The 14078-nt window shown below is 37.1% G+C and overlaps 1 protein-coding gene across 1 annotated transcript; it reads right to left on the bottom strand.

The window, feature by feature from the left end:
- Positions 1 to 3959, bottom strand: pi15b (peptidase inhibitor 15b). The gene is made up of 6 exons (XM_060858772.1): positions 3800 to 3959; positions 3374 to 3639; positions 2218 to 2336; positions 2001 to 2133; positions 1802 to 1917; positions 1 to 1413 (listed from the first exon to the last, which is right to left on the bottom strand). The coding sequence occupies exons 2-6, from the start codon at positions 3620 to 3622 to the stop codon at positions 1278 to 1280; spliced, it is 753 nt and encodes a 250-aa protein (XP_060714755.1). The 5' UTR covers positions 3623 to 3639; positions 3800 to 3959; the 3' UTR covers positions 1 to 1277.
- Between the last annotated feature and the right edge of the window lie 10119 nt (positions 3960 to 14078).

The raw sequence follows: 14078 nt of genomic DNA on the forward strand, positions 1-14078 counted from the left end.
TTCCGTTTTTATAGAATTCAGCACCTCTTTATTGAGTACAAAATCTAAATCATACAAGTGTACAAAAATATATACATCTTCAGTGTAGTCCAGCCAAGTGATGAGTCTACTGAGCATCTGAATGTGTATGTGAATGAACCACCAGCACCAGAATGTCACACATTTAAAGCAGTGTATTTCCTGTCCAGATGATGGCGCTGTATATCAGTGATTAAAAAACCCTGAAAGAAGAGGCTGTTTTTTCCTGAATGTTTGATATACAGAGCAAGAAGAGACTCCGTCTAGGGTGTATCCTGCCTTGATGCCCGATGACGCCGCGTGACCCGAGAATAGTTCGGATAGGCGGTAGAAAATGGGTGAGTGAGATCAAGAAGAGGAAAACTAAGTCAACAAAGTGCACTAAATTATATTGATAATAAATAATAGAATCAAAAATCACTTTTAAAATAACAGTGTGTGTGTATGTGTGTGTAGACCTGATGTTTAACCTGGTTGAGCACTGATGTACCATTTCTCTGGAGCAGTAACTCAAATACTGCAGCATATAGTCAGACAAAATGTTTTTCTCTATAACATGACAAGTGTCACTTTTGGTGAAAGGCAGGATGCTGACAGAATGACTGCTTATAGCTGTTATAATGTAATGAGAACTGGAACTAACTTATTCTGTGTACATTGCATAATATTAAATGTAATGATAAACAAAAAAGACAAAGTCATTCATTACAAAAGAGGAATTGGTGGCTAATTGCTTTGGTATAAGAGGAATAAAACACTTATTTGCAGATATAGGAAAATAATTCACTTTCGTGGTGGTGACACCTACTCTGCTTCATCACACCACCACGTCACATGATATTTTACTAATAACACACAAACAGTGTTTATTGCACAAATTTACATACAACACAACCACTGCAGGCTGTAGTTACACACAGCCTGAGATTATATACTATATTACACGGCAGATAGTGGCTCTTGACATCTGAATATGTAGATCCAGAAATCATATCTAACTATCTATCTGTAATAGACTGAATAATTTATAGATATGTCAAACCTAGCCTTGACCATACAGGAATACACACATTCACTATTAAGAACATCAATATGATGATCTGTAGTAATAAAAGGTCATACATATAGAATAACATCAGCACCATTTCTGGAAGTGTAAATATAATTCCTATAAATTCTCCTGCTGCTGTACAAAATGAACTGTATATATCAAAAGACATGAAGAGTACACACATGTATGTTTACTGTACTATGGCAGCTCACTTAAACCAGTACACAAAGTTGGAATTTAGTGACGGGAAGCACATGTTGTTCCTACATGATCCTCCGTAGCTTGGAGGACACGCTGAACATGGCACGCCCAGTTTGTAGGGTGCCTCACCCACCCAATTCCCCCTGCAAAAGCAGAAAATTATAAAGTGAAATGAAATCTAAAATAATATCAGCTGAATAGTGTTTTGTGTCAGTACAAACTTTGGTGTTACAAACACAAACACAGCAGCTTCTTTTGATAATTTATGTACAAAATGTTGCGTATGTCCTGCCTTTACATGTTTCAACTGACGGATGACGTTTATACACAGGTGACGTTTGACAATATATACATTTTGCTTTATATATTAAAAATATTAATATATCATCTGCTTTATAACTCATCAGTAGCTGGTCAATTCTATCTTAATAATGTAAAATATAAGTTCTCCTAAGTCTGATGTAGGCGTTGGTTAGTAATGGATACACCAGATGGCGCTATTGGCTGAGTTTTAAAGCAGACAGCACTCACTTTGGGGAATAATCACAGACCAGGTAGGTTGCTTGTCTCCACACAGATCCCCACACCACCATGTTGTAACACACCTGAATTGCACAGCCCACTCGGTTTGTGGTCCCCCACACCATCTGTATAAAAAAAGACAGGGAGATTCTTATTAAATAAACCTGGTATAGGTCTTACTTACCTGTATGTAACTTGTTCCAGTCACCTGTGTATAATGTGTGCACATGGGTCCATAACAGCGCATGGGGCATGTAGGGTGGCAATCCTGTGGGTACGGGAACGCGTAATCCTTCACCTCATCATACCAGGGTTTCACCAGCTGCAGGATTGACCGGTAACTGACAAGAGATAACAACAACAGTAGTAATAATAATAATAATGATGATGATGATGATGATGCACTTTATGTTGCTAAGACTCACTTGCCCGTGCGGACGGAGAGGTTTTGGCCAAGGTATCGAAGCAGATATGGAGGCCCATGATCCCAGATACAGGTTGCAGCCCAGGACTCAGCTGAACGTGCCAGAGACTCATCCCACACCTGATCATACACAATATACACCTGGTCAGACACACTACTGAGGCTGAGAGGTTAAACTTGCATAAAACTAACAACAATAATTATAATAAGAACTGTTGATTTAAAAAATAAGCAAAGTTGCTTTATTATCAGAAGTATCTGCACCAGGGTGAGTTTAGCCAACACATTTTAACCATAACATCAACTTTTTCCTCTCAGATCTTCTTGCAGAACCAATTGTTCAACAGTTGTCCATTTAATACAGAAGGCAAGCACATATTTTCTGTCATGGTCATGAAAAGCAACCCATATCTATCTTTTAGATTTACTCCATATTTAGAAGCGTCGTTTAAAATATGTTTGGCCTTTTAAGGACATATTTACTACAGTCCAATTTAAACAAGAAACCACTGTAATGCTTAATATTGACCACAAGAGGACAAGTTTCTCTTATCCAAATATTATGTGACGGATTATAATTTTCAAATGAAAACAATTTGAGTTTTTTGTTTTTTACAGTTTCAAATTAAAATTGTTCACTTTCCATTTTACTGTATGACTGATATTCAACCATATGAATACTTTACTAGGTAAACGTTCAGCTGTGCGTTATCCAATCATAAACGTGCTTTCAATTTGGTGCCATAAATTAACCAATCACATCTCTACTTAACATAACTTTATAAATTATCCAATCATATCCACATCCATACGCCCACATAAACCGTTACCATGACGACCACAAACCAAATCAGACTACCTACAATTAAAATAGTAAATTATCTTCATTACCCAATCATATCCCTTGTTAAGATTTCGCACCACAAATTATCCAATCATAGCTGTCTTCACGCTATAGCAAGCATTACCATGGCGACCATAGGTGACTGAAAATTTTGGGATCTTAATAACCTGATAAAAATTAATATATATATATATATATGCAATTATTTATAATCATACATATTATGGTTCTTTTCTTTAAATTTCTTTTATTGTGTATATCCAAGCTAACTAACAGGGCTGTATAGATTTGATATAGATATTAGGTCACTCACCATGTACTCCATGTTGGCTGCTGGAGGAAACACTCGAGCTCGCACCTGATTATGATAATCAACGATGGCCAACATATCGCTCTGAGAAATATATCGCTTCCTCCTTGATTTTATCGCTGACACCGACACCTGATCTTTCACGTTTTCTGTAATAGTCATGTTCACTCCTGTTGGTAAATCAGTGGCATTTTTCACCGTCACGTGACTGGCGATGAATAAGAGAATCAGGTTGATGTATAAAGTCTTCATGTTCTCCAATTAATCTCCTGAAATCACACCAACAATAGCTGACATGAATAATCTGCTCATTGAGGCTTAAACCAGATGTTGGAGCAAGGAGTCCAAACAGTGAATGCATGCAATACATTAACAAGCAGTGTATCATAACAAAATGCAAAGATGGAGCAAGACTGACGGTGCTCTTACCCTTTAAATAGCTTAAAACCCTGTGATCAGCCGAACTTATGACTCTGGCTGCTTTCTCTTGCACTTTTCACGCTGCAGAAAACTCCCACTGCTCTTTCAATCCATTGCTATTTATATCGTCTGGGAGCTGGCTTTAGGTGCACTCAGTCCCACCCTAATACCTGGATCAAGTGCAATTCATCCATCCAGCACTATTTAAGGACTATCAAAACTGCCAGCTAAAGTAGTAATCCAAGATCTTAGAATTTGTCTAGCATGCAAAAATATCACCGTAGGAAGAGAAATGATGCAAAAAAAACATGCTACCAGATTACATCCAGCCTTTCCAGCAAAACAAAGTAGCTTAATACATGATCAAAAAGTCAACAGAAGATTGGCAGAAAATAGTCATGTTTGCATATTAACATATTTATCATGATAATTTCCATATCATAACATGTTACATGAATAAGAAACATTTCCAGAGGAAGTGGAATGAAGTGCAATGTTATCAGAATAGAACATAGTAGTATAATATAATATATGTTTATTTAAAAGACGTTTCCTATAACAAACTGTCCTGAAGGGATGTATCAGCAAGTACAGTTTTTTTATTTGTTAAATAAATATATATATATGAAACATCTAAATATTTAGCAAAAATAGCACAAAAATGCAGCTTGCCATGTCCCAGGCAATCCACACAATGTAAACGACTCTGTCCTGAAAATGTAGAGAAATGCTACAGCTTTACTTCTGGACTGTTATAAATCCTACACATCAGGAATCCTTAAAAATGTCAAATAAACATATCCTTACAGAAAACTTAAATATGAACAATCTCATTGTATGTGTGCCTGTACTCTGAGCTGTTACTATAGAAACAATAGCATATCAGATCCAGGACAGTAATACTGTATAAACTACACACAAACACCCACACACAAACACACACACACACACACACACACACACACACACATACACATACACACACACACACACACACACACACACACACACACACACACACACACACACAACACATACATACACACATACAGCTGTATTAGGGAATTAATCAAACACCTGGCCACCAACCAGAATCTCAGACTCAGCAGCGCTGTTATGTCACTGTTGTGATTCTGTTAAAGCAGCTTTAGTAATAAATAGATTAAACCACATGATACTGTTAAATCCCATAATTCAAGTGGGTTAAAGAGGGGAAGATGAAGGATGAAAATAAATGTATTTAAGATGAATAATTCATGCACAAAATTCTTTCAGCTTTTGGTGTGTACCTCTCACATTTTGGTTTTTCAGGACACACTCATTATCCTGGTGCACTTGTTCTGTGTTTTGGATCTAAAGTGGAGCACTAAAATGTTTGTGTTGGCAGGTGAAGCCTGGCAGAGGCAGTGATGTGACGCAGGTCTGTATGACCCTACTGCACTCCCTACTCCACTGCACACTCCTCCCTTCTCTGCTTTTCTTCTGAACCCTGGACAACCCAGTGCTTTTCTTTAATTAATCATACTGATGCACATGACTCTAAATCACTGGCCTAAAACTCACTGGCCAGGTCCAGGACTAGGTTTAATCCAGCTTTCGCTTTACATTATAAACTTAGTGGAGGTGTGAGTGTATAATAGCACACTGTGATGTGTGATAATGTAAAATACTGTCTGATGGAGTGTGGTTAACACTACACTGGGATTTATACACACAGTTAATTTTAGTTGTTGTTATTATTATTATACTATTGATTTTAGTGCTTTCCTTTCTTCTGCTGACTCTGATGCACCCAGGCCCTCTGTACACATGGCAAATAAACCTCTTTATCTATTAAACCTGTAACTTCACTTCATCACACCACAGATGCTAAATACTAAGATCATTATCAGCATCTGCCAAAGCTGTTGTTAAATTATATAACATGGAAAACAACTGATGTTAAACGTTAACTGTAAACTTAGTGAATGTTAGCACTGTTTTGATCTGTTTTACCACTGGAAAATCAGTGTTCTCAGGAATAAACTAAAGTATGATCTGATTTATAGCCCATGAGGATCATCCACCCTTTTCATTTCTGCTTTGCACAGGATTATGACACTGAAGGTTTAGTTCATTTTCAAGAGAAATGTGTTCAATTGAATCACCGCCAGGTTAGGATGGTGAGATAAAGACATTAGTCAGCACAAAATAAACCAAACACAGCCTTCTGATTAAATGTGCTTGATCGATTGTGTTTCTGTGTTTAGCTCGATCACTGGAATCTTCGTTTATTAAGTGTGTGCGGAGGAATCTGCTAGAAATATATAACAACAATACCTCAAACTCTCCCAGCAGTAGGATGAGGGTGAAAGGGAGTTTTATTTCTCATTTCTGTTGGGTTTCAGATATAAACAGAGCTTAAGCTTAGGACAAACCTGTTATCACAGCAGCAGTCAGTTCACTGCCAGTCAGTGGCTTTTACTTTTAGATATTTTTTTTTGTCCGCTAATAAAGCTCTGTGTGGCATCTCTGAGGTCTCATTACTGCTCTGAGGTGCTGGTGACATTTACAGTTATGCCAAAAGGCTCTGGTGGTCCTGCTGTTTAGAACAATAGCTTTCACATCTGATGCATTTCTCATCTCATGCATTTCAATCTGGTATTTAACAAGAACACTCACACTTTTGCATATATTTTCCTTTGAGATTTTGCAAAAGCAAATAGCTAGCATGCTAATTAGCTTGTGTGCTGATTAGCTGTTAGCTCTAATAGACATGGACTTTTTTGGAACAATAAATTGTATTATTTTACTGAAAAGAAATGACAAAAATGTCTGTAGGACATTTACCTTCATTACAAATTGCAAGATATTTAAATATTTATGAATATGCAAATTTGGAGATGTCCATTTCTATCCCTAATAACATGATTTCATTAACAATAGCTAACTTCTAGTAAGGGGGGCACGGTGGCTTAGTGGTTAGCACGTTCGCCTCACACCTCCAGGGTTGGGGGTTCGATTCCCGCCTCCACCTTGTGTGTGTGGAGTTTGCATGTTCTCCCCGTGCCCCGGGGGTTTCCTCCAGGTACTACGGTTTCCTCCCCCGGTCCAAAGACATGCATGGTAGGTTGATTGTCATCTCTGGAAAATTGTCCGTAGTGTGTGATTGCGTGAGTGAATGAGAGTGTGTGTGTGTGTGCCCTGCGATGGGTTGGCACTCCGTCCAGGGTGTATCCTGCCTTGATGCCCGATGACGCCTGAGATAGGCACAGGCTCCCCGTGACCCGAGGTAGTTCGGATAAGCGGTAGAAAATGAGTGAGTGAGTGAGAACTTCTAGTAAACTAGCTCACAGTAACAATTAGATAAGTGCAGAATTTCAGTATCATTGTCTCAACATTGATTGCTAAAAACCTGACATTGTTAATATGACAACTGCTACCTGATCATCAATAATGTTATCTCAATTAATTTCCAGGTTGAATACTAAGCATGATGCTAACAATCTGATAGCATATGCTAAACCTGATAATAGCGTGTGGAGAATAGATGTTAGCATCTGCAAAAGTGTGTTTACTGCTTAATATCTAAACAGAGAAGGACATGTTTCTCAACCACTCAGTAATTCTACAGCTCTTTTGCCTCAGTGGAGGTTTTCTCAGGTTTCATTGAACATATTTATTTTCCTTAGAGAGATTTTCAGCTCTGTTGTTTGGTTGTGCTTAGTTTCACCAAAACTTTATTTGTGTTTCACAAAAGTGGTGATATATTTATGGTAATAAAATGTGAGTCACTTAGCTTGTGGAGCAGATGCTCACAGCAGAAACAGATGTTTGGCTCAATTTATTGGCACAACACACACACGCTGACTTGGTGGTGTTTAGCGAATGTGCGCTTGACTGAGACTTCTCTCGTCTTGACCCTGTTTATAGCCAATACAAACCACAAACCTGCTCAATAAATCAGACGTGTTGTTATAATGTCTTAAACGCAAACACCTTTACTGTACAAAGTCATGTGAAAATAATGTTTCTTATGTTCTACATTAGATTAAATGAAGCTAATAAAGATCAGTGATTATGATACTCTGATATAGGGATAGTCTGTATAATGGATGCTAGCATGTGCTAAAAACGATGTGAAAGCTAAAGCTTTATCTGTATTCGTTACCACTACCAATATGAAAAGTAAAATGAAACCCTAACACCATTGTTAGCAGGTGCTTAAACTAAAATCCAATACTAAAGCTAATGTTAGCATGTGTTAAATCTGATGTGAAGTTGTTTAACCTACATTTGCAAAAATGAAGGTCAAATGCTAAAAGTTAAAGGTTAGAGCATCATTTGTTAAAACTATTGTGAACATTTATGCTAGTGAATTAGTTAATCATTGCTAAAACTGATAAAAAATGCTAGAGATTGTACAAACATAAAAAATTTAACATTCTCAAATGACTCATATTCTCAAATAACACTTGCTTATATAGTGTAACAGCAGAGAAAAAATGCAAAATTCTGAAATGAGTAAAAAGTGAATGTAGGTGAACTGATAAATTGCATTTTATTAATGTGCTACAACTTAATGCTAAATCATTGCACGTGATAAATATGGTATGTTAGTGTATGTTAAATCTGAAGTGAAATTAGTGTGAGCTAAAAGAAAGAATATATATTAAAACAATAATATTTATAAAAATTATTTTAAATGATAAATGTGTTATTTACTTTTCATAGGAATTTAATAAACATTAGATAAACATTTATTGTAATACTTATTATGAATTATTATATAATTGATTATTTATTTCCATTTAAGGATTTGAAAGTAATTGAATGTAGAATTTAGCGCTCGGTTGCTCTGGCCTGAGTTCAGCACAACCCCGGGCTTTATTTCTCTTCATCATCATGGCTGGCTACAGCAGCACAGTGTTTTCAGGATTTGGCGAGCAGAGCCGAGATCCAGTCCAAAGCTAAGGAGAATTGTTGTTTCACATTTGGGCCTCATCTCATTGCTCTTTTTGTGCTACAGAGGCCAGGAGATGACTCATAAAGCAATGCCGCTAATCAATGTAATCCAAACGCTTTGACAAATACAGTACAGAATTATTCTCTTAGAGTCCATCTGACTAAATTGTTATGATCGCTTGCAAAACAGTCTTCTTTAAATAAACTCTGTTGTAAGGATGTAAGTTAACTCTTTGAAGTCGCGTTAAGTTGAGGGAAAAATTAATCAGTTTATACAGCCAATGGGTGGAGCTTACTATTTTTTCCCATACGTTGTAACAATCCATTAAGTGCTTGACTGTTCAACTGTTCAGTGGTGTTCATTTTCCCTGAAAGCTAACTAGCACCTTAAGTTGTATCAACTACAAGCAGAAAAAAGCAGGAAAGATTAACTTTGAGTAAGTGTCTTTGCTGTGCTTCAATCATTAACTGATGTGTACTCTCAGCATCATCCATAATCTTAGAATTTATATTTGTACAAGACCAAGTTAAAGCAGAAAGCAGAAACACTGTTAAAATCTGACTAAAAATAATAATATAAACAATGCGGCCATATTCAACAATAACATGTGCTCTGTATCTAAAAATCTGATTGGATCTGATTGGATCATTTTACTTGAGGAATGGGACATGCTAAGACTAGGGATTGTATCATTTATATTTATCTATGGAAACAAAAATCTCCAATACAGTATGAGGAAACTGAACCTCTCCAGAACCATCAGGGCTCTTTGTCCTTTCTCAAAAATGCTCCTCTTCCGCTTCCTCCTCCACTTTTTCAGTCCAGGGAAGTTTACCAAAGCTGCCAATAATCCTGGATCAGTCTGTAAGTTCAATGTCACACTCTTTTTCCATTCTGGTTTGTGAACTGAATCATTTTCCTTGAAAGACACATGATAAATTAAATTAGATTTCATGTAAATTTTAAAATAAGGATCCTGATTTATGAAGGAGTGAATAAGGAAAGAACAAACTCTGGCCAAAAATATTCTGCGTATTTAGATAACCTTCTAATCAGGGAATACTGAATATAGCTGATTTTTGGCATACAGACAAACACCCGAAAATATATATCTTTTTTGACAAAGCGTGTAAACATTGCGTTAAGAAAAATTTGAGTTAATTCTATGAAATTTTGTGTTTAAAGTTCTTGACAAAACCCCAGTAATGTTTAATTATATGTATAAGTTATGTATTCTACATCTATGATGTCAGCGATATTCCCGGTCATTACGGGAAAAACCATGGGATTAAAGGCTTGATTCTTTTTTTGATGGATTTCCCCGGACCACCGTGGGACGTGACCTCCAGCTTGGCCAACTCTATGACATAAACTGCTATTAGAACATTTCAGCACCATTTTAGGGCATTGCAGCTGCTGGTTTTGGCATTTATCAAGGCAGTAATGAGATTCATATTTGTGAACTGTGTTTTTACTCCAGTTACTAATCCCAGGTCAAATATTCCAGCAAACTGAGAAATAATAAAATTTAAATATTTACTACAAACTCTCTCCAGGGCATTATAGCCTTCCTGTTTAATTACTGATCACAAAAAATTACTACATTTTGTTGGTTTTAAATTAGCCCTTTTCACCAAGAGCACTATCGTGATTGCTGTGATAAATAGAATGTTTACGTACAGTAGATAGTTCAATGATTGATAGGGATGCGTCAGTACTTAGACTGATTTTGGAATCAGTCTGATATCATTCTTATTATCTGGTCCTCAGATAACAACATCTAGTGATAGACGCTAACAAATAGACAACAGGAAACTACACTGTTATGGAAGTATGTGACCATTAACAATCAAGCAAAGCAGACTGCAAACTGTGAACATATCAACAGGATTTCGGTGCAGTTGGAGCAGTGTTAGCATGAGTAGCTCATTGCTAGCAGAACCTAGCAGCAACCAAAAATGACCTTATGAGAAAAGCAAGGGAAAATATGCAGTATTGTGAAGGAGATTTTTCTTTCAATGTAATGAGTAAAGCCAAAAGTATTAAGGGAATAAAATACCTAAGAACAGATACCTTAAAAAGAATAAAAATAAACAAAGACTTTTCTGCAAATTTTATATTTTATACTGCATTTGAGATCCTGAAAATCAATCATCTCAAATAAGCTGTAAAGCATTAGCCTTATTCCCACTGACACCACTAGCATTGCTCTCTCTTCCAGTTTGGACTCATACAACCTCCTTTCACTGTCCTGATGACCCTAACCTCCTCCCACACGTCCATTAACACACCACATGTCCCAGCAGCTCAGCTTTGGTTTCGTACAGACCTCGGACCTCAGACGCTGATTTATTTCCATGGGATTATAACTCATTAATCCCACCTCAGATGAATGTAGTCATAAAACCATGCATGGGAATTCATGATCTTACCAGAAGCCCTAAGTATAGTGTGTGTTTTTGGGTGGATGTTGTGGTCGGAGGCGCAGGAACATGAGATCTCTGCTCTGACAGGATCGAGTGGAGGATGATTTCACTCGTCAGATTTATTCGCTGGAAAAATTCCCTGTAAACCTGCTGGCCTCTGCGCACTTCTTAGCCTGAATATCACAAGGGCAATATAAGATAAACAGATTTCTGAAACCAGTGATGAAGTCATCTTGTTCTCCTTTTCAGATAATTAATAATAATAATAATAATAATAATAATAATAATAATAATAATAATATCTGTTTTGATTTAAGTACAATTTAAATAAAACTCAGAAAACGTTTGCAAAAAAGAATGACATGCCATAGCTTTTATCTGATTATTGTTACATTTAATGTGAAGGAACAGTTGACAGTTGCTATAAACATGCGTTGTACTCATTCCTGTGAGCTATTATTATAGTAACAACTTATAGAGCAAGTGCGTTAAAATAACCATGCGCTACTTATAAAACAGAGCTGCAGTTCTAGTGAATTAATCAACACATTTTGACCAATCACAGTCTAGAACTTAGCAGCTCTGTGATATGAAGTAGCGGTAAAATATCTGTGCAGGACACCGGCTTCCTCCCGATTTTCTGAGCTCACACTCAGAACATGAACAAATTCCAAATCCATACTTGGTAAATAGGCCTGAATTACTGAGTGTGATGCGTGAGATAATAATGTAAGATATATAAAGTCATGTTTCCTCAGTGTGAAGTTAAATGGGGTTGGAACAGGTGGGACAGCCGTCTAATCTGAACAGGAAGTGGAAATAGGAAGTGTGTGCAGACAGGTGTTGTAGTTTGTACTGTATGTTTTGGATCCTAATGTTAAAATTCAAACAGCACTGTCTCAGATCTCTGTGATCTCTTGTATGATCTCCTGCTCTGACTCAACCCTGCCCACCACCATGACTGATTTTCACTCTGGATCATTATCATTGTCACACCCTTTTCACTTTGGTCACTTTGTAGCCACAGTTAATGTAGATCGATTTAATACACACAGTCTGATAGGAAAGCAGGTTCTTTTTTAAGGTTCTTTAAGGGTTCTTTGTAAGCATTCATTGTATAATTACAGGTTTCTTAGCTTTCAAAAAAGGTTCTACTTTATTGTAGGGGTTCTACAAATAACCTATGGGGATTCCACAAAAAGAAAAACTGAAGAAGAATGAAGATTCTCTGTTTTTTTACCCAAAGATTCTTGTTATAGTTTTTGTGCTAATTGTATAATGCTGGATTTTTTTTTCAAGTTCCTCTAAGTTCCTACAGGTTTTGTTGTTTTTTGGCAGTTTGGATGATGATGATAATGATGATGATGATGGAGTTACCACTGATTAATAAACCACGCCCCGGCTTTGTTCAGGGCTCCATTTTAAAAAGCCTAATTAAAGAGTGATTCTCTTTGTCCTACTCTCATTGCAGCAGCTTACATAGTAAACCAATCATCTTCTCAGAACACTTTGTCTTTTTACGCCGTTGCTGAATGAACAGGAACATGGAATAATGCTGCTATTTTCATGCTCTTGGTATGGCTCTCTGGCTTCTATTTTGAGGAAATATTCCTCGTAGAGCTGACATCATTAATGAAGTATGGTATGCATTTTCGAGGTGGTTTTGTGAGCCTGGTAGACTACACACTACAAATATGTCCTTTAGCTCAGAAATCACTCCAGTACTTCTTCACCAAATCATATGTATGCCAAGTGTACACATGACCATATATAGCATTTTTTTTTACAAAATCACTACACACTCACACGCACACACACAGACACACACAGGTATAAAATCAAACATGTAAAAAGACCTTAAGCATGTCACTGTGCAGCCACAGCCTCACAATTCAGATACACGGTCTTATTTTTTTTAACTGTGTAAAAAAAACACACACACATACAGGTATAAAACATGATGTATAAGTATTAGAGTTTTATCACACACGCACACACACACCAGTTTTAAACAAAATCCTATTCATATTAAAGTTTTTATGAGAGTTAATAAGAGTGCTTTGCCTGTGTGACTTTGTTCGAATATAATCTTAGAGAGAAGAATCGAGTGTTTTAAACAATAACATCTCACGTCAAGGCATGAGTTCATTCTCTACCAGCTGAAATCACTGGTTCTAAAACAAGCCATGACGTAATTCTCCCAGCTGATACGAGAGAGAGAGAGAGAGAGAGAGAGAGAGAGAGAGAGAGAGAGAGAGAGAGAGAGAGAGAGAGAGAGAGAGAGAGAGAGAGTTGGTTTATGTTCCTCTAAATATTAAACATATAGTGCAGCTGCAAATTGCAGGTTTATATTAATGCACTCGTTCTAATAAGTTATTGTTTCTATAGTATCAGCTCATTCACAGGAAGAATGATTGTATTCTAAAACACCCACAGTAACAATACTGCACATTACTGAACACTGAATACTGAACACTTCAGTATATCACGTTAATTGATCACTGAGACATTACTACACGTATACGTCTGGAGACTTGATTATAACAAATGGTACAGCATCTTCTGTCTGTTACTGGCTTCAGCTCAGAGTGCTAAAACCTACACTGAGATGTTCTCAGCTCTCGCTGTAAGGTTAAGCTCTTTCACACAAATTGTAGAAGTAGAAGAAAGTTCATCCGTTGTTTACATCTGTTGTGGGTTTACATCTCCGTGTTAAGCTCAACACGCCATCCTCAGGGCTCAGGACAGTGGCATGTGTTTGAGAGAGGCTCGTCTTCTGGTTAGTGAGTTAAACACAGCTGCCTGGAGAGAAAACACACCCTGACATCAGCGCCACACCAAACCACTGTCTGAGGAGCTGTCACGGAAGCCTTATCCCTGCTGTGCTCCTCAGTTCCAGCTCCGTTCACGCATGACC

The sequence above is a fragment of the Tachysurus vachellii genome, chromosome 1, assembly GCF_030014155.1.
Source record: "Tachysurus vachellii isolate PV-2020 chromosome 1, HZAU_Pvac_v1, whole genome shotgun sequence".
NCBI lineage: Eukaryota > Metazoa > Chordata > Actinopteri > Siluriformes > Bagridae > Tachysurus > Tachysurus vachellii.